This window comes from Tiliqua scincoides, chromosome 3, assembly GCF_035046505.1.
Source record: "Tiliqua scincoides isolate rTilSci1 chromosome 3, rTilSci1.hap2, whole genome shotgun sequence".
In the NCBI taxonomy this organism is placed as follows: Eukaryota; Metazoa; Chordata; class Lepidosauria; order Squamata; family Scincidae; genus Tiliqua; species Tiliqua scincoides.
This window is the reverse complement of record NC_089823.1, coordinates 226,460,283-226,485,996: the sequence shown is the minus strand read 5'-3', so window position 1 is coordinate 226,485,996 and position 25,714 is coordinate 226,460,283. Positions and strand designations below refer to the sequence as shown.

The window sequence follows — 25,714 nt, the reverse complement described above, 5'->3', positions numbered from 1 at the left end:
GTGATTTCCATATACAGGTTGTGTATCCCTTATCTGGAACTCTGAAATCCAAAATGATCATAAAATCTGGAACTTTTTGAGCAGCAACATGACATGAGATTGGAGAAACTAGGAGTCTGGTGAGTGCTCGCAATACCCACCAGTCAACACCCACTACTTGTTGCAAGCAGGATGAAAAGGGTTCACACGTTCCAGTCACCGGTTGAGAAAGGTTTTTCCATGGAGAATGAAGTACCTGTGCTTACTGCGATGTAAGGACAAAGCACAGGTTCTGGCTTCTCTAGCAGGTGCACACAGGCAGTTCCCACAGGTTCCTTTACTCTTGCCTTGAATGGGGCAGGTGAAGCCCTGGGTTGAGTTTTGTATGGTATGTGTGAAAAAGTCCCATCCCTAGGTAATTATTTCATAATCTCAGCAGACTAGAAGACTCAGTGAGACTTGTTGCAAATTAATTCCCAACAGTCCTGCATGGAATAGCACCACAGAGGACTGATCCAGCATTTCTACTACCTGCAGAATTTGTTATCCATGGGGGTGGTGGTGGTCCTGGAATGGTTCCCCTGTGGATACCTAGGGGCCCACTATATCCTTAAAGCTCAGCTATGTTTTTAAAGGTGGTTCAGCCCTGGCTGGAGCTGACATGTATCTTCAGAACTTGACCTAAAGAGAGAAGTCAAGAGCAGGCCAAAGCTTAAGGTGGAGATAGTGCCCTGAAATTTCCTTGCTATTTGGAAAACAGAAGGGAACCTACTGAAAGGAATTTCTAAAAATGACTCTGAGCGTCAACTAATAGGAAGTGAATTTCACGTTCTGAAAAAATATGAAGAAAATGCCAACAATAAAACTGGACCCAGGTAACTGTGAAGCTGGAACACATTAAAGTGAAAAATACCTAAGCAAACAAGTACACCACTGTTGAAAAGAAACATGACCCCAAAATTAAACCTCTATCTGCTTGCCTAAGTTACCTCACTGTTTTAATGACATGAACAAACATGTGGTTTAGTGAAACTTTTTAACAATATTAGGCCTGCTTTATAATATATACAGATTAATTTAGACCTCACCCTTTATATTGACATAGGGAAAGGGCTCCCATTCTACTCTGACATTTGACCTTCTATGTCATCCCCATTTCCCCAGCAAGACAGGCAGAGTGAGCTCTGTAGTTCAAAGAAGCCATTTAAACTGCTGGACCAGCACAGCTGACTATTCAGTCAACTGAACCCAGGATCTGCATCAAGAGCTTGTTCCTCCATCGGAGCAAGTTGTTTCTGGTGTGAAACCCTATGTTACCTTTCTCTGTTGCTACCTCAGATTTTGATCCTGCATGATGTGGGTTACACGCCTGCCTTCAGCCCCTCTGATTCTCTTTTATCACTGGAACTCAACTCCTGCCTCCATTGGGTCATCTCATCTGCTTCCAGACTACTTGGACAGACAGCATCCTCAAATCCTGAAACCCAAAGGCCTGGATCCTGACCACTGAGGTCCAACAGATGGTCAGCAAAATGCCACTATCAATGTTTACTTGTGTTAAAGGCAACATTTACTTGTATACTGGAAAAGACTGGATGTATACTTATATTTTCAGGCTTTCACAGAAGTCATTTGAAGTGGCAGCACTCAGATATGAGTAGCCATGTCCACTTAACATGTCCATGTCCATGGAACATTTAACACCAAACAGATTAAAGGCATGACATCTTCCCAACAATTGTAGCTCACCTGACATGATATTCTGTTGCTGGCCTAAGGTCCTTCAATTTATATTCCAATTCTTCTCCACTGAAAGAGAAACATTTAAAAATAGTAACATACACAAGCACTTGTACTGCAATAGGTACGTATTCTGTGTGCCTTAGAACAGTAATTCAAAAACTTTTCAGCCTCTGGAGTCCTTTGGACTCCTAAACAGAGTCTTAGGGAGCCCTGCAAGTGCATGTATGGAATCCCAGGAGACCCAGAGTGCCGACGCATACATGGAGTGACACAGTGCGAAGCTGTTGGAGTCTCGGGGAGCCTCAAGGCTTTGAGAAATGCTGTTCTAGAACACAAGAAAAGTTCTGCTGGATCAGACAAAAGGTGAAGCTAGTCCAGCATCTTGCTTCAGTTGCCAGCCAGGCTTTTCTCTTGGGGAATGGGGGCAAGTAGACAGAAAAATGACAGAAATGACCAGAAGCGACAGAGGTGCAAGCCCCAAGTTGAATGAGACCTGAATTGATTAGGGTTCAGCAGAACTCCTATTGTGCTAATTTGTTGAAGTATCTGTGGGTTGCATTTGGAGCCTCCCATCCCTTTCAAATAACTTTAACTTAAATGACTTTAACTTAAACCTCCATTTAACTATCCCATAAAGAGAAGCAGCCCTGCCATTGCTTGTTAAAAATTAGGAGCCATCCAGATTATGGTAACATTCTCAGATACAAAAAAGTAATTTCATAGATTTCTATGCTAAATGGCCTCTTTCTAAGTGAAATGTGTGGACTACACAGTAGTCAATTTGGCAAGCCACCAATATTCCACTCTGGAAGTCACTGGGGTATGTATATAAATACTTAGCAGCCAGCTGGTGAGCCCTATGGAAAAACTGCTGGGAGGGAGCGGTGGTGGTGGGGGGAAGGCAAAATGGCAACAAATGTGAAAATGGAAGGAACATTGTGCTCAACCCTGGAAAAAAGAAGAGCAGCAAATTCTCCCCAACCTCTACCCTACATTAAAAAATGTGTAAGAATGATGATAAATGCATACATCTACCTGTAAATCATTTTGTACTTTCCATCCCTTCCTTTGTCTGATAAGGCAACTTCATAAGTACAGCTATAAGGCAAACCATTGCTGTGTCTATCCCCGCTTAAAAGGCCATTTGGAGGAGACCACGTGAGCAGAACCATCCTTGCCTGGATATTTGAAACCTGGAGAGTGAGGGGAAAGAAGATTTAGTTAGCGTACTGGAATTCTAATGCACATATATGCATACAGGACACACACCACTCATACAGTGATGGTAGCAAACCACCATCAGGGTCATGAAATGCCACCCTGTGGGGCTCCTAACTTCAAACCAAAACCTATGTGAGATCATGGCCGATTTGGCCCTCACCTTTCGTCTAGCCATCAGCAGTGCCAACTTAGAATGAGGAATGGGCAATTCCTCTTCATTTTGTTCTGAAAAGATTTGGCAGACTGTAACGTGGACCCAAATCTACTCTGCCCCAACTCTTTGGAGATCAGGGATGTGGCACCCTAGGATGTAGTTCTTAACCTTTTCCTCTCCTGCTCTTTCCCCAGTGTAAATCCTCCCCATCCTGCAAGCTGATATTTGTGGGAGGAGGGGAAAAATACAGGTCGAGTGGAGTTCTGATCTTTATCCAATATCCTTCACATAATGCATAGTTGGGCCCCACCAAAGAAAGTGCATGTGTTTTATGCCAACCTCAAACTCGGAAACTTTCACCACACTGACAAGACTGTGATAACGTCTCTGCTGTCCAGGGCTGGCCCAAGACCTCCACATGCTTTATGTGACAAGCCATGTGCCATGTGCTTTATGTGACAAGCCCCCCCACCCAATGATGTTCCAGCCTCTGCTCCTCCCACCCTCCAATGTTCTAGCTCAGGTTTCTCCTCCAATATACATTTCTTCCTCCTCTCTGTCCGCCTTTTCCAATCCAGGAAATGGAAAGAGAAAAAGGAGTAGGGGAGGAAGTAGGTGAACAGAGATGGACCCCCTCCCCCACTAATCTGCAGCCTGAGTTGACCCCTTCATTTGGCTTCATGGATGGGCCGGCCGTGCTGCTATCTGTGAACTCAGTTAACTTCATCCTGTGCCAAAACATCTGCAACATTTAAGCATTTAAAGAATTTGATTTTATTTAGATCCAACCATTAAAAAAAAAAAAAAAAAGAATAGAAAAAACAGACTAAATTCATCAGACTGAGAAGGATTCTTCTGAGCTTATATAAAGAGTAATTGCCTCAAAACACATGGAATGATTAAAACTGACATCAAATTAAGCCAGACGTCTGTAGCAGAAGCTCAATATCTCAGATCAGATGGCCTAATTAAAATGACTCAGGTATCCTAATGGGATCAAATGGAGCCAGGAATAAAGATATTTTCTGCTGAAAAATACGCTATGTTTGATATCAATTAGGAATTTTATAGGTCAAAAATAAAGGGGAAAAAACAACTAAAGTGGATTTATGGAGGTGGGCTGATACACCAGTGCAACTAACTAAAACAGCATTTCTTCCCCAATTCTTTTATTGTGGACACAAGCTTGCATAACAGTTTTGCATAAATCCAGACAGGGACTTGGAACTTAATGTACCATATCCAGCCAATGTTCTATTGGAAAGGGTTCTTTCCTTTATGATCACTAGCTAGGACACACGTATTCATGCAGAACATATGGCTAAAATCAAAACACAAACACTTTGTCCTTTTATGAACTTTTATAATTGGTAGAGCCCAGAGAGCAAAGGAACACTGATTGTTAAAGGACCCCTCAAAGAAAAGCCTGTAAATGTGAAGAAGAAAAGGGTTTTCGAACATATAAAGGACACCTGTAACCATTTTACTTGCATTGTTGAGATTGGGGAACTTTGCTCCCTGACAGAAGAACACGAGAGTACAGTTCCTAGTACAGTAGCAGGAGGCCGATTGACACTCTAGCTGTACATGAGGGTGTAGGACAGGAACCAAAAGATAGCTATGAAGCAGGTTGCAAGCTCATGAACTCACTTAGCTGTTCATGACATCCCACAGCCACATCTCAATAATACAAAAATTGTCCAAATCAGATTAGCAATCCTATCCCCAGGCCCCCTCTTGTTAGCAATCTATCCAATCACACCCCCTCCAACATGACAATTTAAAAGCCTGTGTGGACATGCATGTACACACCCACACAAAACCGTATTTGTTTTAAAAAACAAAGAATCAATCCCCCCCCAACGCACACACCCCAAAGATCAATATCCATCCATTCTTCCTACTCCTCAAAGTATCTTAAAATTTCAGGCAGGCAAACTGGTAGGGGTTGCTGAGCTGGAAATGAGAGAGAGGGAAGAGGGTGCACCAGAGTACCAAGGCCCCAATTCATCCTCGCCACTATTGAGCACCTTGAAATGCTCCTGTCTGCTTGCTCCACCTTTTGGGCAACAACCATGACTGGAACAAGGAACAAGTGGCCAGCTACAGTGACTATTTGCTACTGATTTGTTCCAGTCCCTGCTGTTCTCATCCTCTGTCTTTTCAAAGGCACAGTGTAGCTCTCGATTCTCCTTCTCCAAACAGATGAAGAGCATCACATGCACATTGTGATCTCTCTTTGGAGGCTTGGAAGATTGGTCAAGAGGGTCTTTTCCTGAGAGAGACTAGCTCCCCCACAGCAGGTGGGTGAAATGCATTCGCGGCTTGTTCTTGGCTCACCCTTTGCCTGTAGCCCTCAGTTCAGTCTACAAAGAGCTGCCCCCCAACTACAGCCTTTTGCTGTGGCCTGAACCACCATAAACTCTCTCTCTTTCTCACCAACATTCCCCCAGGCACCCCAAAACCTTTCCTATCTTCATGGGAGTTCCTCTGGGAAGCCCAGCGAATCTCCCCATTTCTCTTCTGCGCCCTCCCCATTTCCCCCTCCATCACTCTGCCCCTTTTCCATCTACGAAGTTCCTCTTTCCTCCCTTCTCTTGCTTTCTCCTCCTTTTAACCCCTTTTCTTTCAGCTACATTTGTTGTGTGGTTGAGCATTAGGATTCCCCCTGTTTAGACTAAATGTGTGTGAGCTACTTCAGTTAGTTCAGTTTGAGGTTCCTTTCATAGTTTTTGGGTTCATTAGTAAACCCTTGTGGCACCTTCAGCCTGGTCTCTGTTTTCCTGTCACTACAGTTGGACCACTGGTCATTAGCAAGGATCCCTGTTTGCAATTGCTTTTTTTCCTGTGCACACTTGTTTCAGATGTGTTACAGAGCACTGCCAGCAACAAAAGCTAATAATAGTAATATTTACACAGGAACACCAATGATGAGATTCAGTGCACAGCTCTCCCATTTGGATATGTGCACACTGATAGTAATATACAGTATATGGTTACCACTGGTAGGAATTCCAGCTAGCCATATTACTTACATATGTGCTGAACTCACAAGTAAAGCATCTGAACTGAAGGCCAATAAAAATGTATACCAGTCTGCCCTATTACATAACCTCTGCATTCAGAGCATGAAAAAGGAAAGTTACAAGTAATATGCAGTGAATGCCACATAGATCATTTTACGTGTTTATGGGGACTATTTCTGCACATCCACTGTTTTTAAAAACCAGATGACTAATGGTCTGGTGCCATGACCTGCAGTAGCAATTAACTGCTTAAGATAAGGAGGCAGAACTGTACCAAAGCAGCAGCATGGCTGTTGTGACAGAGTCTAGCCAGGCAAAGAGACACTATCTTCAATCCAGACCTGGAGCGTATATGCTCCAGTTCATGGTCTCTGAGGTCTGTGGCTGGATCCAGGGTGCTTCAGCTGGAGAAACTGAAGACTGAAGTGTAACAGGGACTGTTCCATAGACCAATTAAGGGCAGAAGTGTCTGAGAATTGTCACAGGTGTGGCCAAAGTCTTCATACTGGCTGCTAATTGCACATCTCACTGAGGTTGCACACCCCCTCACAGTTAAAAATTTCAAAGATCATGGAAAAAAATACAGATGAAACATTGCATTAACCCAGCACTATTATGGGGGAGGGGGGGAGGGAAAGGCCTCTGGATCACATACCTGAGGTTTTTCAATTCCAGAAAGAACATCTTGAACCCTTTTTGTTTCCGAGTCACATTCTGTGCAAAAGAGAAGGAAGAGGGAGGGGAAAAAATAAGTGAACAACACTAGCCACCCAATTCTAAAGACATTAGCATAAGAATTAACAGGACGAGAGGGACAGGGCATCTGTAAAACTCATGATTCTTTTAATAAGTACAGGTAAGAGATAGAACTGGGCTTCAAGATTGCACACTCGAAAATCAAATCCCCCAGCACAGCACAGTTAAGCTATTTCTACCCTATGTTGCATATACACAACAGGGATCAAATGTGTACACCTGTGGGCTGGGCAGAACATATACAGCAAGTATAGACTAACAGAAGGAAGCAAGACCAGGGCACTGAGTTATTCAGAGATGGAACCAGAATGGTCCGGGCACGCCATTTGGAAATTACTACCTCCATGGGGCAGGTAGACAATAAGTATTGCCTGCTATTGCTTCCCAGCAATTGGCATTCAGTTATACACTCCGTCTGAACCTGGAGGAAGCACATCCCCCCCATCATGTTTAGTAACCATCAACAGATCTACCCTTCAGTTATCAGTTAAGAACCATTTTTGGAGCACTATTCCATTTCCAACCTAGAATTAGAACCTACGTTCCTCTGCATCGTACAAGTTAAATCTCTTGTGGAGTTAAAGGAATCTGCAGGCATTTGCTTAAATTACTGTATTTGTGATATCTGAAAAAGAAAGAACTGAGAACACCATCATAAATAAGGAAGCATCTGCCAGATATTCAGAGTTCTGCTACAAGAGAGTCATGAAGCCTTCTCTGGCTTCAGTGGTGTGAAACGAGAGTGGCAGACTAGGCAAAAATATCATGATGCCATCATTCATGGAATTTGGATGCTTGCCTGTTTTCTTCTGCATTCTAGCAAGCTAGCAGAGAGAGTCACCTTTCCTGTCCAGGAACATATTACACCCAGAAAAGAGAGGAGGTGACATCAATGGATGACTGAGCATGGCGCCTATCTTGAGCTCAGAGACAGGCAGACTGTACTAAACTGGTCTGTCAGTTTCAGACAGTTTCCTCTCAAAGGAAGAAATACAGGATGATTATTCAGTCATTGGCAAGAAGTACAAATGGTTTCTGGAGCACCAATTTAAGCAACAGTAATCCGTCTGATCCTGTCAGCTTCCACATGTAGAGGAAACCAGTTTACTAGCCAGTGATGGCACTGGGTTGCCTCATAGAGCCCCTCATGCATCTACTGAAGGCACATGAAGTGTTACCACTGTCACCGGCACAGAGGGTTCAAGCGTTGGCCTGACCAGGTAGGCCTCCTGATGGGTGTGAGCAAACAGAGCCCTACCTGGGCAACCCCTGTTGACATCCCTGCTTCTAGTTCTTCATGCTCCCAATTTGGGGACTATTCAGTTGTCAAAGCTCATGTGATTATTTTTACAGCTGCCACCCAATTTGAATAAGATTTGATTTTTTATGGAAAAGTCACTGCATGGGGCAAGAAAAACAGAACAGAAAATGGCCTACAGTTCAGCATTACCGCTTGGGGCAATGAAAAAGATAGAGTTGACTCACGTAATTTGATGTCACACAGTTCATGCTCCAAAAGTACAGCCTCGCTGGATCAGGACAAGGGCTCATCTAGTCCAGCTTCCTGTATCTCACAGGCTGCAATCCTATACATTTTTGTGGGGGTAAGCCACATCGAACAAAATGAGACTTACTTCTGAGTAGACACACATAGGAGTGTGCCCACAGTGGCCCACCAAATGCCTCAGGGAGCACAAAAGACAACAAGAGACTTGCATCCTGTTGCCACTCCCTTCCACCTGGCATTTTGAGGTAGCCTTAAGTTCAGCAATAGAGTTTCCCCTCACTGATTAGTATTCACTTAAATATCTACCAAAGAATTTGCATTGGTTCAATCTTGCTTGTGGCAGCTCGTGATAAATCAAGCTCTGTTAAAAAAAAAAAAAACTTAAAATGGCTGTCTATTAGGCCTGACACTACTTCTAAAAGATAACGGGGAGTATCAGATCTGCTTATTATTCACAGGAAAATTCTTTACAGTTATTACGTCACCTGAACTGCCAGAAGCTAAAGCTGAATCATTCTTGACCTTAAATCCTTAACATGTGGGCCACATTCTCTCTCTCCTTAGATTGCGTGTGACTATAGGCCTTGCAGCAGAACCACCATGAGATAAAAATAAACCCACAAAACAATACAGGGAATTTTCATTTCCCTCTATGTGAAACATGACAGTAACTGATCCTTACTCTGACCCTTTTCAAGTCCACCACAGGCACTGGATACCATGAAAAGGATATAGGAACTATAAAATAAATGCAGTTGCTACTGGCTAAAAAAAACAACCAGTTCAGAGATTCAAACACATAGCCCAACAAGTTGCTGGAAATTCTTGCAATAATGTCTGCTTTAATATACATGCCAACAAGGATCATACATGTATCAGATCCTCCAGACACAGGCAAATGAGATACATAGGTGAGTGGGAATTCAGGACTCTGACACTGCCAAGAGAACTTGGGAACCAAGTTGCCCAACCTGGGGGAGGGAAGCAAGTGTGGGAGCTTTCTATCAGTCAGTAACACTGGATTGGATCTCCTGTATAACCTGCTTTAAGAAAGTTGCTGGGCTGTTGTGAGAACCTTCCATGTCTAACTGCCTGAAGTTCTTACCTCCAGCCAGCAGATAAGAAATAGGGCTCCTGGTTTATGCTCCCAGGCTTGACAATGCATGCAGAAGAAAGCTTACATAGAGGGGATTCTCTGTCTCCAATGAAGGGATTGACAGGTACACTGTTATTATGAAAAGTCTGCTATATCACCACAACCCTTGGTTCAAAAGAAGTTAGCAAACTCCTTGCCCAAATGTGGATTCCAGCCTGTTTTTCAACTTGGCTTCTGTTGTTATATACAAATGGCTCCCACTCCAGTTACACACTATACCAGAGGCCCAGAATAGATCCATGCCAAGTACATAAATACTCGCAATCATAAGCAGGTGTATCAAGCCAGTACCTGCTGAGTATTTTACCTCCAGCAGAGGTCAGCTGAGAGCTAGAAAAACATCCCAAAATGTTCAAGTGCTGAACTCAGCACAGAAAGCAGATCAATTAAGAGATTTATTCCATAAAACTTCAATGAATATGATGACCAACTAAGAAATGGATGAATGAACCTAAGGCTTTTTTATCCCAAGCCTTAGAACCAAAGATTAAAACAGGAAGCAAGAGAAATGGAAAAGGTGCAAAAGAGAGCAACCAAAATGATTACTCAGCTGGGGCATCTCCCTTATGAAGAAAAGCTACAGCGTTTGGGGCTCTTCAACCTAGAAAAAAGGCACCTTAGGGGGGACATGCCTGAGACATACAAAATTATGCATAGGAAGATGGATAGAGAGATGCTCTTTTCCCTCTCACACAACACCAGGACCAGGGGACAGTGCTGGGAGAGTTAGGACAGACAAAAGAATTTCTTTACCTAGCATGTATTTAGTCTGTGAAACTCCTTGCCATAGGATGTGGTGATGGCATCTAGCCTAAATGCCTTTAAAAGGGGATTGGACAAATTTCAGGGGAAAAGTTCATCACAGGTTACAAGACATGATGTGTATGTGCAAACTCCTGATTTTAGAAGTAGGCCACCTCAGAATGCCAGATGCAAGGGAGGGCACCAGGATGCAGGTCTTCGTTATCTTGTGTGCTCCCTGGGGCATTTGGTGGGCCACTGTAAGATACTGGAAGCGGGACTAGATGGGCCTATGGCCTGATCCAGCGGGGCTGTTCTTATGAGAGCTCAGAAACTGGCTCTGAGTTGCTTCTTGCCATAAATGCATTCAATTGCAGTGAAGCCAAGATGCAGATATAAATGAAGCAACAACAAAGGGTTCAAAATCTTCCAAGGTGTGCCATTATTCTACCACACAGACGTACACATTAAAGTTTAAGGAAACATCCAGTAGTGCAAGAATGTTGCCTCTTGTGTTGAGATTTACTAGTAAAAAATAATCTGTGAACTCATTCATTTGGTTGATAGGTAGATATCTGCTTTTTGCACCTCTGCAGCAGTGCTGTGGTTTGACAGCTTCCCTGGATTATTTTATTTCCCCCAGTGGATCAACAATGTGTGTTGGGTTTTTGCTTTGTTTGAAAGTTTTTATGTTTTAATGATTTAATGTATAATTAATGTTTTAATGCTTTGCTTTGAAGTTTTTACTTATTGTTGTGATACGTTGTACATTTATTATGGAGCTTTGTGAGCTGTCTTGGGTATTTGCTTCGGCATAGGAAAGGAGGGATATAAATGTTTAAATTCTCAGAAAGCACTACAAGTTGAAATGCCTTCAGTTGATTAAGAGCACAATCCTAACCAGGTCTACACTGAAGTAAGTCCTATTTTGTTCAATGGGGCTTACTCTCAGGAAAGTGTGGTTAGGATTGCAGCCTAAATCAATTAGATTAATTAAGGCGGTGTTTCTCAAACTGTGCATTGGGAGCCACTAGGTGGGTTGTGAGCCAATTTCAGGTGGGTCCCCTTTAAATATTTTCTTTTTAATAAATTAAGACTTGATGCTACCATGGTATATGACTGCATTGGCGGAAATGTTACAATCTGTACTTTTAACAGGCTACTATGTATATGTTTTAACAATGATAATAAATGGGACTTACTCTTGGGTAAGTGTGGGTAAGACTGCAGCCTAGGATTGTTAAAAATTTTCCTGTTTGATGTCATTTCTGGTCATAACATCACTTCCGGTGGGTCCTCACAGATTCTCATTCTAAAAAGTGGGTCCCAATACTAAAAATTTGAGAACTACTGAATCACAGAGTTCATTTACGCCATTTCTGCCCAATGTTGCATATAAGCAACAGGGATCAAATGTGTACCCCTGTGGACTGGGTAGAAATGGGTCAACTAAAGGATTTTAACATTCTATGTTCTTTAATCATTTCTCACACATTCCCAACAACAATTGCACAAGGTATCAGTCAGTGTTGGGAATTTGAGTCAGTGACTCAAACTCGAGTTGCGAAAATACGTGATTTTGGGTGACTCAGCGACTCGTGAGTCGCACGCATGGAAGACTCTGAAAAAGACTCGAGTCAGGGCTCCCATGACTCAGCACTCATCCCCACAGGTGCTGACTCGAGTCTGCTAGTATCTGGGAGTACCTGCTTACTGTTTTTGCAGCATGGAAAACCTCTTGTGGACAGCATTCTGACCAGCGAGCAGCAGGGAGTTCCAGCCAGGAGGCAGGGAAGGGTTAATGATTCAAGCAGGAGGGGGGAGGTGAGAGTGAGCTCTTTCTCCCCCACCTCTGATAGGAAAGAACCAATGTTCATCGACAAACTATGGGCATTCAGGAGGCAGAGCCCAACAGGTATCTTGCTTTATGATTGGCTGCAGAAGTCCAGGAAGACAGGAGAAAACTCTTTTGCCCAATTCTGTTTTCCAACCTTGTGACTTCCCACCCCTCCCACACTGTTTACAGATGGGCGGGGACAGCAGAGGAGCATTCAAAGAGAGCTCTGACACATACACTCCCCAGCAGCAGCTCTGTTGCTGTCAACAGTCCATGGTTGACTTTTTAAAAGGGGGGATGAGGTGACTCAAATCTTTTCGAGTCACTAAAGGGTGACTTAGAAAATGCCCATCTTATGACTCTTTTTCAAGTTGTGGGGGGGGGGCGGTAAATTGGTGACTCAACTCGAATCAAGCCATGCTGGGTTGTCCATCAGTGGTATCAGTCAGGAGGAGGAGTTTGCGTCACCCCTTGCCATTGCCAGAACCCACTTCCTTATACTTTGGGAACATGATTTTACACATCAACAAGAGCATTCTTCTGTAATTTATACAACACATACAAAGTTGAACTGAACCACTGACTTATGGTCCTATTTGCAGAACAGATAGGATCATGTGAATAAGGTGATACTGTTATGAACTGGCATCTAGCACCCATGGCAGTAGGGTGGTCTTAGTTCTGTGTCCTAATCTTTGGTCAACTCCAGTCCAACTTGGAGCCCACGAGCCAGACACAATGTGCTCCGCTGCCTGTTTTATTTTGCCTCTTTGAATTACTGTTTTCCCTATTGTATTGCCAATGCTTTGACTCTCATATTGCAGTTATTTTGATTTCCCTTCCTATTATTATAAACAAATCCTGAAATAAACTGTGTATTATTATTTGAGCTCTTTGGATTCTCCATCTTCTTTTGTCTTCTAATATTACCGATTTCCCCCAAGAGCTCCATGACCAATGGCCAAAGACCCTTAAATGTGCCAGACTGGGTAGGTTCCAAAGCCAGTGTGGCAAAATCCCTATGGCCATTGACTACCCTCCTGTGGCCAGCCAAGTTCTCTTTCCTTATTAATTACAAAGAACATCCCTTGCACTGCCTGGGAAATCACGAGCAGCTCTAAAGGAGTTTTTAAAAGTATTTCGTGTAAGGCCCAAGAAGTATTGAACTGTGGCAATGGGACCAAGGCATCTCTGGCTGGCCTGCTCCCTGCTGTGTATCCACAGCATAGCCATAGTGTGCGTGCTATGGCATGACAGGTGGCATAAAGAGCCAACAGAGTTCTAACGGATCCTACTAGGTTGCAGGCTCTGATCTGAGCCAGTGATGTCACTAGGGTTTACGCCACCCGGTCTGAGAGGTCAGCACATCACCACCACGAGTGTCACCTTCATGATGGACCTCTCCCATACAGTGGGTGGGGCAGTGGGCATGGTGATGCACCACCACTCTGCCCATGCTGGTTTTTTGGGTATAAATTTTGATAGAACAGAGATATTTCAGCGTGGCTTGTTTTGTTGCATTCTGCATGAAAATACATATCAAATGATCTATATAACTTGATGGTATTATTCCAAAATACCAAGGTTTAAAAATTTTTTGGCAAATAATGTTGTCATCCCCCCTGTGCGCGTCACTCGAAGCTGCCTGCACATTGCTAGTGACACCTCTGATATGATCCCTCAGTCTAAACAAACTTCTTGCTCAAGTGATGACTGCATATTGCAGCTGTCACTACCCACTCTGCCAAAGATCTCCAGCAGCTCATGGATCGTTTTAGCAAGGCCTGCCAAGATTTTGGACTGACAATCAGCCTGAAGAAAACACAGGTCATGGTTCAGGATGTGGACTCACCTCCCTGCATTACAATCTCTGCACACGAACTGGAGGTTGTCCATGACTTTGTGTACCTTGGCTAAATGATCTCCCACACTCTTTCTCTTGATACCGAGCTAAACAAATGCATCGGTAAAGCAGCTACCACGTTTTCCAGACTCACGAAGAGAGTCTGGTCCAACAAGAAGCTGACGGAACATACCAAGATCCAGGTCTACAGAGCTTGCGTCCTGAGTACACTTTTGTACTGCAGCGAGGCATGGACTCTTTGCTCACAACAGGAGAGGAAACTGAACGCTTTCTACATGCGCTGCCTCTGACGCATACTTGGCATCACCTGGCAGGACAAAGTTCCCAACAACACAGTCCTGGAACGTGCTGGAATCCCTAGCATGTATGCACTGCTGAAACAGAGACGCCTGCGTTGGCTCGGTCATGTCGTGAGAATGGATGATGGCCGGATCCCAAAAGATCTCCTCTATGGAGAACTCGTGCAAGGAAAGCGCCCTACAGGTAGACCACAGCTGCGATACATCTGCAAGAGGGATCTGAAGGCCTTAGGAGTGGACCTCAACAAGTGGGAAACCCTGGCCTCTGAGCGGCCCGCTTGGAGGCAGGCTGTGCAGCATGGCCTTTCCCAGTTTGAAGAGACACTTGGCCAACAGTCTGAGGCAAAGAGGCAAAGAAGGAAGGCCCATAGCCAGAGAGACAGACCAGGGACAGACTGCACTTTCTCCCGGTGTGGAAGGGATTGTCACTCCCGAATTGGCCTTTTCAGCCACACTAGATGCTGTTCCAGAACCACCATTCAGAGCGCGATACCATAGTCTTTCGAGACTGAAGGTTGCCAACAAAAGAAATAGAGTTGAGGTACTTAAGCTTATTTTCTTAAACAGAAGCTAAAAGGGAAGGTAGCCCAATCAGGCACCAACAGGAGCTTTCTTCTGTGACAAACAGCAACCATTAGCAGAGTGTAATCCAGATTAGGATGACCCCATAGCTCTTTTTACTAAATAAATAATCTCCCCAATAGTAGCGCTCATTTAATGCATCACATAACATATAGTTTGGCCCTCAGACTGCCCGTTTCTGCAAACCTGACCAATCACCTCCCTGCTTTTCAGTTCACCTACACAACTGCCAGCTGTGACTGCTCAGGATATAGGATGCAAGGTAGTTGTTGAAATTTAGAAAACAGCCTGAAGTCCCTCTGGAAACATCTAAGCTCTTGGGTATGCTTACAGGAACACCTGAATAATGGATCATGGTACACCACTGAAAGCCAGCACCACACAAGGATTAAGCCCTCAACAAATTCCAAAGAAAAGTACCAAATTCCACCATGTAAACCCAAACCATCCAGAACTGAAATAATAAATTACACAGTGTCCAAGGTAGCCTCATGCTTCTATACTTGGGGCACTGTGTTCATGCCGGGCAGCAAATGAGAAAAAAAACACAAGATGAATAATTATTATTTTATTATTTGTAATAATAAAATAATTTAAATATTTCCCCCACCATTCTGGGGGCGAATGGAGGTGTTAAGTTACATAATGAGTAAAATGCAAAGCTTAGAAAAATGAATGCTGACATTTCTAAACACAGCTTACTTTCAGTAAAGAAGCAAAGCTAAATGAAGTTCACTCGAATCTTTCGCAGATTTGTCACGTTTCATGAATCATTTTATGAACCAGATGGTTTTTACAAGGCCTATAGGACGCTACGTGCTGGCCTGGATCAACAACAAATAGAACAGGATTATCAGACTCCGGGGGGGTGGGGGCTGAATTGTTCTTTTCCATCCCCCTCACTATGGGTCCCTCACTGTAAGGGGACATCCTGAATAGAGGAAAATTCTATCTGTTCTCAGAGTTAATTCCACACATGGATCAACATCTTAAACTCAACAACATGGAGGCAATGGTTGACAAACGGCATTTTGGTGAACCTCGAGTGTTTTTACAAGAAGAAGTAACAGAAGCCAAAGCTTCCCAAAAAGATAGCACGTCCATCAGTATTTATCTTTGCTGTATGCAGACACAGGAGACCACTGGATGAGTTCTAGACATTCTCTCAGTACATTAATGCTCTGCATGGTTGAAAGCAAACCCTTGGTCACTGTACTGCTGTATGTGATGCTGGTGGCCCATCTCAAACAGAGTACGCATTGCAGAGCTGGAGAAGGTGAAACCCAAACAGAAAGGGGAACCAAACTAACAGGGATTCAGAAAAAGGCTACTGAGTCTGGGATGTTTTGGTTCAGGAAAGGAATGCAGGGAGGACATAAACAATACATGTCAAATACATGACAAAAACAATACGTGATCAATACACCAAACACGGATGGTGTGGAGAAAGTGAACAAAGCAAAGTTTTTCAGTCTCTAGACCTTGGAGTAATCCAATAATACTGCCCAAAAGGGAGATCTAGGACAGACCAAAGCAAGCACTGAACAGAAAATGAGCTTATGGAATTTGCCACCACAGGATGTGGCAATGGCCACTCATTTAAGTGTCTAAAAAGGAATCAGTAATTCATGCAGCACAGAAGTATCAAAATCTATAAGCTGCGACAGCTATTTGGAACCTCCGTGTGCAAAGGCAGTGTGTCCAAGAGGAAGAGGGTCATGGTCTTCAAGCCCTGCACCTGTAGGCTTCTTGGAGGCATCTGGTTGACCACTGTGGGAACCAGAATATTGGATTAGGGAGGCTTTGGTCTGATACGGCACAGCTGGTATGTTCCTACACTCAATATGTCCCAGAATCCAACAGAAGGTGTCAGGTTGTTGGAAGCCTGTACCAAAGCCCTGTTTCTGGACTCCCATGAAGCATGCTGTTCCCTGCCAAAGACTTTGCTATACCACTGTCACCAATTGTTCCACGTCAGCCCAGTCTGGTGGGCACCCAGAAGAGTGTAGGTCCTAGACCAGTGCCACATTATGCTGCCACCCTGACTGGGCTGGTATGGACATGCGCTCCACTGAATCATACAGGGTAGAATGTGGGCACGTGTCTCCTCCCCATCCAGAGCACTGTTCTGCGGTTGTGTAATTGCCTGAGGGAGGAAGGGAGACCATCCAAGACACCTCATAGCATTTAAATTAGGTGTAACAAGCAGTTCCATGGCAGGCACACAGAATTTACTTGCAGACAAGTCAATGTGGGAAAGATCCCTTGAAGATAAAAAGCTTGAAAATGACTGGCACGGAGGTGCACCGTGCCAGAGCCACGTCCTCAATGAAGAGCCCTTTGTTAGACATTGCAGGGACCATATGTCTCTGCTCTTCCTGAATTAGAACACACACAGTTCCTCCACCCTTTCAGAAATCCTTTATATACCAAGGAAAGGATTTAACGCAAACACACAGGGAAAAATGTATCACAAAATGAGAGCTTCAAGTTCCCACAAGGAACGATTTTCATGTTTGCTCCAGCAGCAGCTGCTTTATGCAAATTGTTTGAATAGCAAGCCTGAAAGCTAATTAAAATATCTCCACTGTAAACACAACTTAGAGGTTTCTTTTGCCCACCCCTTCTTTTTCACAGCAAAAAGGAAGGGGTCCAGCTAGACACTTAGCGGCTGGCTGTAAAAAGTATTTACTGTTTCAACAGATCCTCCATTCCAGCACAGTGACATAAGAAGTGGGGCCTTGCAGACTGTATCTCTCATTCTCAAGCATCGTTCTGTGCCTGTACATGTGCCAGTCATAACATAATCAGCTCTCTCGGAATTTCTTCCAGAGGCCATGACAATCTCAGTTCGTGGCAGAAATACTGTGCTGCAAGCACTTGGTGTGGCAACCCTGTAAGGCAAGTGAGAATTATTATCCCCCTATTGTAGGTGGTGGACCCGAGGCTGGCAGGGAGTGAGTTGTTCAAAATTACTTAGTGTGCCCACGGCAGAGGGAAGGTTTGAAAGGGGCCCTCCTGATTCACAGCCTGGTCTTACAGCTGCTATGCTCTGCTAGCTTTCTAAGGATTGTGATATGACTGACTCCAACCACAGCTTCACCTGTTACTCCTGAACCAGCTAACAGTGGTGTAAATCCAGCAGTTTCACACAATCGGCTGGTGGGTTCAGGGGTCGGACCCCCACCCCAAATTGGACAGTGTGAGCCTTTGGGACTTCTTGCCTGCGACAGTGCCTTCCTCACCTCCCCCACATCATCAACTGATTGGCCCAGATTCTCCCCAAGACTGGCCCTTCCATGTGGCGAAGTGAGGCAACCTACCTGGAGTGACAGATGGAATTGGGCAGAAAACGGCACCCATCGATCACCTCCACAGTCACTTCACTTTGCTCCAATTTGTCCAAGCTTAACTCCTCCATCCAAAAAAGCAGAGTGGTGCTTCACAGCTGTGATACAAGGACATCTGCAAGAGGGATCTGAAGGCCTTAGGAGTGGACCTCAACAGGTGGGAAACCCTGGCCTCTGAGCGTCCCACTTGGAGGCAGGCTGTGCAGCATGGCCTTTTCCAGTTTGAAGAGACACTTGGCCAACAGTCTGAGGCAAAGAAGGAAGGCCCATAGCCAGGGAGACAGACCAGGGACAGACTGCACTTGCTCCCAGTGTGGAAGGGATTGTCACTCCCGAATTGGCCTCTTCAGCCACACTAGACGCTGTTCCAGAACCACCATTCAGAGCGCGATACCATAGTCTTTTGAGACTGAAGGTTGCCAACAACAAGAAGCTTCTCTTGGCTTCCTTGTTTTGGCCCCACTTTGTTGCTTTCAAAACAGTGGCAGAATCAGGACACAGTAGGATGAGAGTAAAAGAGGATAGCGAGTGAGTAAGTTGTTGGGCGAGGGGTCTGCACAGGACTGGAGAGTACCACAGATGAGAGTTCCCACCACTATGTCCTGCTATCGCCACCTCCTCTCATTCTCCATTGGTTTCTCAAAACTGGTCAGGCAGGGCAGGGGAGATCAGGCCAGATCAAAGGAAGCAGTGGAAACCAACATAAAAAAAAAGTGAGGAAGAATTCCAGTATGGCCTCAGGTGCCAGTCCTTCTTAGATCGGAACTGAATTTTCCCATAAAGGCCTATCTCCTTCTTGCACTGTGCCCTACACAACCTGCCCACTCTTACCTAAACGAAATGGGGCAGCACTTGGCCTGTCCTGCTCAACCACAATGTAAGGTAAAGCAGCCCACCTCAATTGGCAAATACTGTGGCAACATTAAAGGCCCCTCAACAAGGGGGGGGGGATTTTCTGCCTCCAGTCTCTATTCAGGAACTGAATCAAAGATCAGCAATTCACTCATGCTATCTTTTGTGTCTGACAGTGTTTGGTTGAGGCTAGTGTTTTGCCTTGCCACTTTCTCCTGCCGTATTTCACTAGTGTGGCTTCACACCAATTAGCTATCTAAAGGAAGCAGTGCACCTGTAAAACAAGATTTCAATAAGGTATAAAAGCATAAGAGTGCTTGTAGTGGACTTGACCAAGCTCTTCTTTTTCAGAGGTCTGGGAAAACAAGCCCTACGAGGAAAGGTTGAGGGAGCCTGGAGAACAGGAGGTTGAGGGGGGACGTGACAGCTCTCTTCAAATACCTGAAGGTCTATCATCACATGGAAGACAGCAAAAATTGTTCTCTACTGCCCCCAGAAAGTAGAGTTAGATTTAATGTGTTTAAGCTGCAAGCAATGGCATTCCAACTGGATATCATGAAAAAATTTTGAGTAGTAAGAGTGGCTTAACAGTGGAACCTATTACCAAGTCAAGTGATGGGTTCCCCCTCACCGAGGATCTTCAAGCAAAGGCTTCTTAGGCATCGTTTGGAGATGCTCTAAAGAGGATTGTCCTGCTTTGAGTCAGAGGTTGGACTTAGATGGCTTTGAAGCCCTTCCAACTTCATGATTCTAAATCTTATTACGGATGAATGCATGGAGGACTTAGGACAATCTGCACTATGTCCTGTAGCTGTAGAAAAATAACTTTCACAATGAACATATTCTTAAAAACACATAGCCATGCAATCAACATAGCAACACACAGTCAGTCAGTCTTTGGACAGGAAAGCGGTCCACAAAGTTTAACGGAATGGCACTGGAAAGCAGACCAAGGTCTGGATTAGAAAAAAATTTTGTAGCCACAGTTAATACCTTAGCCAGCAAGAGACCTTGCAGAGCTACTGAATTTAAGATAAGATAAAAAGTGGCAGGGCAAAAGTGAGGCATTGTAAATATGAGACAGCCCAAAAAGGTTTCACAGAACATCTGAGATTTGTTTCTTTCCCCACTTATACTCCTGCACTCTTAAGTAAAGTTAGTATAGTTATTAATTTGATTTCAATCTGGGCCTGGTTTCAGTTTACCCATCATGCACTGGCTGTCAAAGCAGTAAAACAATTGAGCATGTTTGAGCATGTCTAGAGAGTAGGTGTCCAGTATAAAAATGAATGGGAAATTGAAAATAAAACAGCACACTTGGGCTTTAACATCTTACAAAAAGGCTAATATCAACATATACTTCAAGAGATAAGTTATAGTGAGAACTTCACCATTAGATAAAAGGATATTATAATTTTTTATCCTTTATTAAGATATCAAAAATATTTATCTTGATTGATAAATCTTAAAAAGATAATGGTCATTATCCAGAAATCACTTGTGTGCGCAATTAGTAGCTCATGGCAACAGGCTAGGATGGGTAAAGAGCTGTAAGTTCAGTGGTAGGACACACACTTAGTGTGCAGAAAGTCCCAGGTCCAACCTGTAGCATCTCTAGATACAGCTGGGAAAGAAACTGCTTGTGAACAGTGGCGTCACTAGGATTCACGTCACCGGGTGCGGGAGGCCTGCGCGTCACCCCTTGCAGTGGGCGGGGCAATGCCCCAGGTGGTGGATGTGGTGATGTACCATCGCCCTGCCCCCACCAGTTTTTTGGCTGTACCTTTCGTTAGAACACAGATATTTCAATGTGGTTTGTTTCATTGCATTCTGCATGAAATTACGCATTGATTGATACATAACATGATGGTATCATTCCTCCAAATTCTGATTTTAGTGATTTTGAAAACTTGTAGAGTCACATACACACACACCCGTGCAAACTTATTAACATCTTATAGCAGCAGTTCTCAAACTTTTAGCAACGGGATCCACTTTTTAGAATGACAATCTGTCCAGGACCTATTGGAAGTGATGTCATGGCCAGAAGTGACATCATCAAGCAAATTAAAATAAATAATTATAATTAAATTAAAATAAAAGAAATAAATAAGGGGGAGCCAGTCCTGTTCCACCAAGTGAATCTACTCTGAAGTAAGTCCTATTGTGGTCAATGGGGCTTACTCTCAGGAAAGTGTGGGTAGGACTGCAGCCTGTGAGCTCAAGCCTATGCATGTCTACTCAGAAGTAAGTCCCATAGTGGTCAATGGAGCTTACTCTGTAGTCTGCCTGCAATAACAACCCCCCAAAAAGAATCAGTGATTTCCAACCCTCCCCAGCACCCAGTTTAAAGTTCTTCTTTTTCAAGCATATCAAGATAAAGACCCACCTGGTTTTGCAAGTGCAAATAGACAACTTCCCCTTACCAGCGGAAGCCTCTTTTTTGTCCTTTTTAGGGGAAGGGGAGGTTGCTTTCTGGAGCATTTGTTGCACTCCTGTTCCATCGAACCGGGACCATTCAGGTGTCCTCACGTTCCCCTTTGCCTGGCCTGACCACCTGTCAAGGCTTGTCTGCCTACTCATGAGTAAACACAACTGTGAGGCTGCTTTGCTTTCCATAGGCCTCAACAGACACGCAGCTGGGAGGGGGGATCTCCTTCTCAGGTGTTTTTGGGGGCTGCATTCACTGGACCAGGACCATTCTGACATCCTTGGATTCCTTTCAGCCTGCCCTTTCCGATGAACTAAGGCAAGTACGCCCACTCACGAGTAAACACATGATATGGGTCACTTTCACTTTCCATAGGGATTCATTCATTTTTCCTTTCCAATTTTCTGGCCATAACTTTTGAAGGAAAGAAGCTGTTTCAATTCCGTTTTTTGCATTGCATTCCGCTGTACATTCCACATCCAACGGCGTATGGCATGATGGGGTAGCTCCAAAAGCCGCGATTTTAGCACGTCATCCCCCCACGGTGTGTCACCCCCCCGGCACGTCACCCGGTGTGGCCCGCACCCTCCGCAACCCCTAGCGACGCCACTGCTTGTGAAACCCTGGAGAGCTGCTGTCAACCACAGTAGATAATATTGAGCTGACCAACGGTCTGACTCCGTATAAGACAGGTTCATCAGACTGTAGGAGTTATATTCCTAATGGGAGATATATAAGAACATACAGCCCCATCCACAGCCTGCAAATGAGAATCGCGTTGGACATTTGCATTCAGATGTGCAATGAAAATATGGATGCACACCCATTTCCAATCTGCATGTGTGTTTACAAGTACTCCTTGCAAGTGAAGATTCTTCTGATATTTGGGCCTGGACAAACATTTGTACCTGAACTTGAGTTTACTAAAGTTTTTGATCTGAACAAACCTAAGAACCTCATTGCACAGTTTCTATGGGTTCACAGAGTTTCTGCACAAGTCATCACACCACCTGTTTCATTCCATTTAAACACAGCGTCCATTTGTCACTACGAAAATCTCTGCCAGGAGGCCTAGACACAGCCATGGGTGGCAGGGTCCAGAGGTGAGATGTAGAGTTTTCCAAACCTGAGAAGAATTGAACCTTGATTTTGGTGTCAAAGGGGAATTTAAACTCTGTTTCAGAGTCAAGATGTCAATCCCGAAAAGCAAGCAAGTTACTAAAGGAAAGTTGAAAAGTTCAAAGTTTGCCTCTGATTCTTCACTAGTGAAAGAACCACTTGGTTTTTTGTGAAGTGAAAGAAAAATGTCTGTACCTTACTCAGTATGCGCTAACAGGAGGTTTGAGCCAAATAATTATCAGACAAAGGGGAGAAGCAGGGTTTATGAGCCATTTCTTAAAATTAATATTTGCCTCCGAACCACACTAGGCTGCGGCGAAGAGAGTCTTGCTACAAAGATAGATATTGGTTTGAGAGCACAACATAAAATCTCCAATTTGAACAGAGTTACAGTACAGGTATGAGTAAATGAATTGAGCTACCTGTAATTAAAAAAAGAAAGAAAAGAAAGCTAATAGGTATTGTGTAAATTTTGGTTTACGGCTGACTGCCGCTTTGAAATTGCAAGCATTCCATCTGCTCACCAGCTGTGTAGCCTAATCCCCTTTAATAACTTCAGCTTGCACCACACCATGAGAATCCAGGGCTCTTCAAAACTTTTCCCATTCACTGCCAGGATTGTTTTTCCCCTCCAGACATCTCTCGTTGCTATAAGTTGTCCTTGGTAACTGTTCAGAAGTTGCGCACTAACTTTTGGCATGGCTGTCAGGACTGGGCTGGGGCAACAGTCCCCAGAACAAGGCCTGAAGAAAACAGCAACCATTCACGGGGCACCAATGCACACAGGACACTGGCTCTTACAGAGTATAATTAAAATACAACATTAGGGAGATCATGAGTTCCCTATGATCTAGGGTATTTGAGGGACCGCCTCCTTCCCTACAATCCTGCCCGTGCTCTTAGATCATCTGGGGGGGCCCTTTTGACTGTGCCGCCACTAAGAGATGTGAGAGGGGTGGCGGCCAGGAAGAGGGCCTTCTCGGTGGTGGCCCCCGAACTGTGGAATACCCTCCCCTTAGAACTGAGAACTGCTCCCTCGTTGCTAACGTTTCGGCGTGGACTGAAGACCTTTTTATTTCAAAAAGCTTTTAATTGTTGACAGGCTGGCTGGCATTCTTGCTTTTTATATGAAAATCCACGGGGTTTGTTTGTTTTTAGTTTTTTTTAATTATTGTAAATGGTTTTTTAATGTATTTTTAAGGTGTTTGTAAGCCGCCTTGTGTGCCCGCTGGGCAAAAAGGCGGGGTATACATTAATATAATAATAATAATAATAATAATAATATGAGCTTTTGTCCTCCAGGGCCCTTTCTTCCCCTGGCCCTCTCACCTACAAAGATCTGTCCCTTTTTGCCACAGTCCACTGACCAGTGTCCCACGTCCATTCTGTCAGGGATGACTCAAACCAGAATTTGCATACTTAATCCTGCAAATCCTAGTTTGATGTGAACCACCACTAGTGCCAGCTTCAACAGAGATGCATTCATGGTTAGTTCTGAAAAGGAACGGGAGGACGACTTCATGCGAATGCAGAGAAGCCCAAGAGTGCACAGCACTCTCCGAGTATGTTAATTAAGAGATTGGAAACATGATGTTCACACTTGGTCACTGCTTAATTTAGAGTCTTCCCAGATTACACCCCTCTGTGTTCAGGGCAGAACTGGAAGTGGGTCTCATGTTGTGGGATCTTCTAGTCCATTTTATTTTACTTGTGGTGAGGTAAGCTCGACCAAATGCATGAGGAAAGAATCTTGGCTAGAGTTCCAGGGGTGAAATACACTAGGGCCAAACTACACAACAATGTTCTTTGCCTTGATATGGTTCCTTTTCCGTTACTGAAAAGCAACTGTTGAGACTCTAATGCTGATTGGGAATGAAGTGGGTATAAAAGGTTTAAGTCCCTCTTCCTTCTCAAACTCCTGGTCCTGATCTGGATTCCCTCTGCACCCCCGCCCCCAACCCCAGGGCTAAGAAAGAAAACTTAAGCATGCCAGGACCAAGCACATTATTACGGCACAAGGTGTAGTTTGGCCCTTAGAACAGCACAACTGACTGAAGAACAGAGTTAAGTTAAATTTCACCCTGCATTAAAAGGAAAAAAAAAATTCTTGAAACCTTCAAAAAGAACTAGAGATCAGGGAGCAGGGAGTGAGAAAGATTTTGGGGGAAAAATAAGTCATACAAGTTCAACAACAATTTGGCTTCTTGATTCCTGCAGGGGTTCAAACATGCAGCAGACCAACACACAGTAAAGTATGCTGTCCCCCACCCCCTAGGTTGGATATTTCAAAATGCAGGAATAAAGAAGCAGGGCTAGCCTTACCATTAAGCAAGGTGAAGCAGATTTAAGGGCATTATTAAAGGGCAAGTTACTTGTTAATGGTGCCGTTCATTATATTATTATTACCCTGGAGTGGGGAGAATTTTTACTTTGGGCACTAAAACGTCTTGGGTCATTCAATTCCTACATGCAGGTTCAGCTTTTAACACAGGCTTGCCAAAACGCTTTGGCAAGATACACAAACACACACCCTTGGCCAAGTGTCAGCCATCATGCAAGAGATTCAACGCTGCTTTTTGGAATCCCTGCCTGAAGCTGCAATACATCTTTAAACTATTAAACACACACTAGATTAGTGATTTATTTACAACAGGGAAATCTCTTCCCCTCTATGTTCATCCCCATCCCACTTGCCCTCGGCGCTAGGCGTTAAAAATCTTCTCAGCCAGCAAAAGCATTGTATTCTCCACTGCAATTGATCATTCATGACCCTGGCTAGAAACTACTTTTTCTAAAGATCCACTCTGTGATGCAAGTAAGGGCAGAACAGGTCCGGGCCTCAATCTTCTGCACCCTAAAGTGGCTGGCCAGCACAAGTCGCTTTCCCCATTCCTCTTGCTTTTCTGAGTTGGTAACTTCAGCACGGAGTGGGGTGGGATGGGAAGAGAGGATTCAGTATCAATAAGAGCACCGAAAAACAGTGGTGTCACTACAGGAGTGTAGGCCGCACTGGGTAACATGCACAGGGGGATATACCACTACCAGACAAAAGTTTAAATATCTTAGTATTTCGAATAATACCATCATATTATAATTT

General features: G+C 44.1%; 1 protein-coding gene across 3 annotated transcripts in view; it reads right to left on the bottom strand.

Annotated features, from left to right (window-relative positions):
* Positions 1 to 25,714, bottom strand: part of FNDC3B (fibronectin type III domain containing 3B) — a 313,728-nt gene that overhangs the window by 71,586 nt on the left and 216,428 nt on the right. For all 3 annotated transcript variants that reach the window (XM_066619166.1, XM_066619167.1, XM_066619168.1), the window contains 3 exons: positions 6,779 to 6,837; positions 2,758 to 2,915; positions 1,729 to 1,788 (listed from right to left, as the gene is read on the bottom strand). In XM_066619166.1, coding sequence (XP_066475263.1) covers positions 1,729 to 1,788; positions 2,758 to 2,915; positions 6,779 to 6,837 — 277 coding nt within the window. The remainder of the gene's footprint in view (positions 1 to 1,728; positions 1,789 to 2,757; positions 2,916 to 6,778; positions 6,838 to 25,714) is intronic.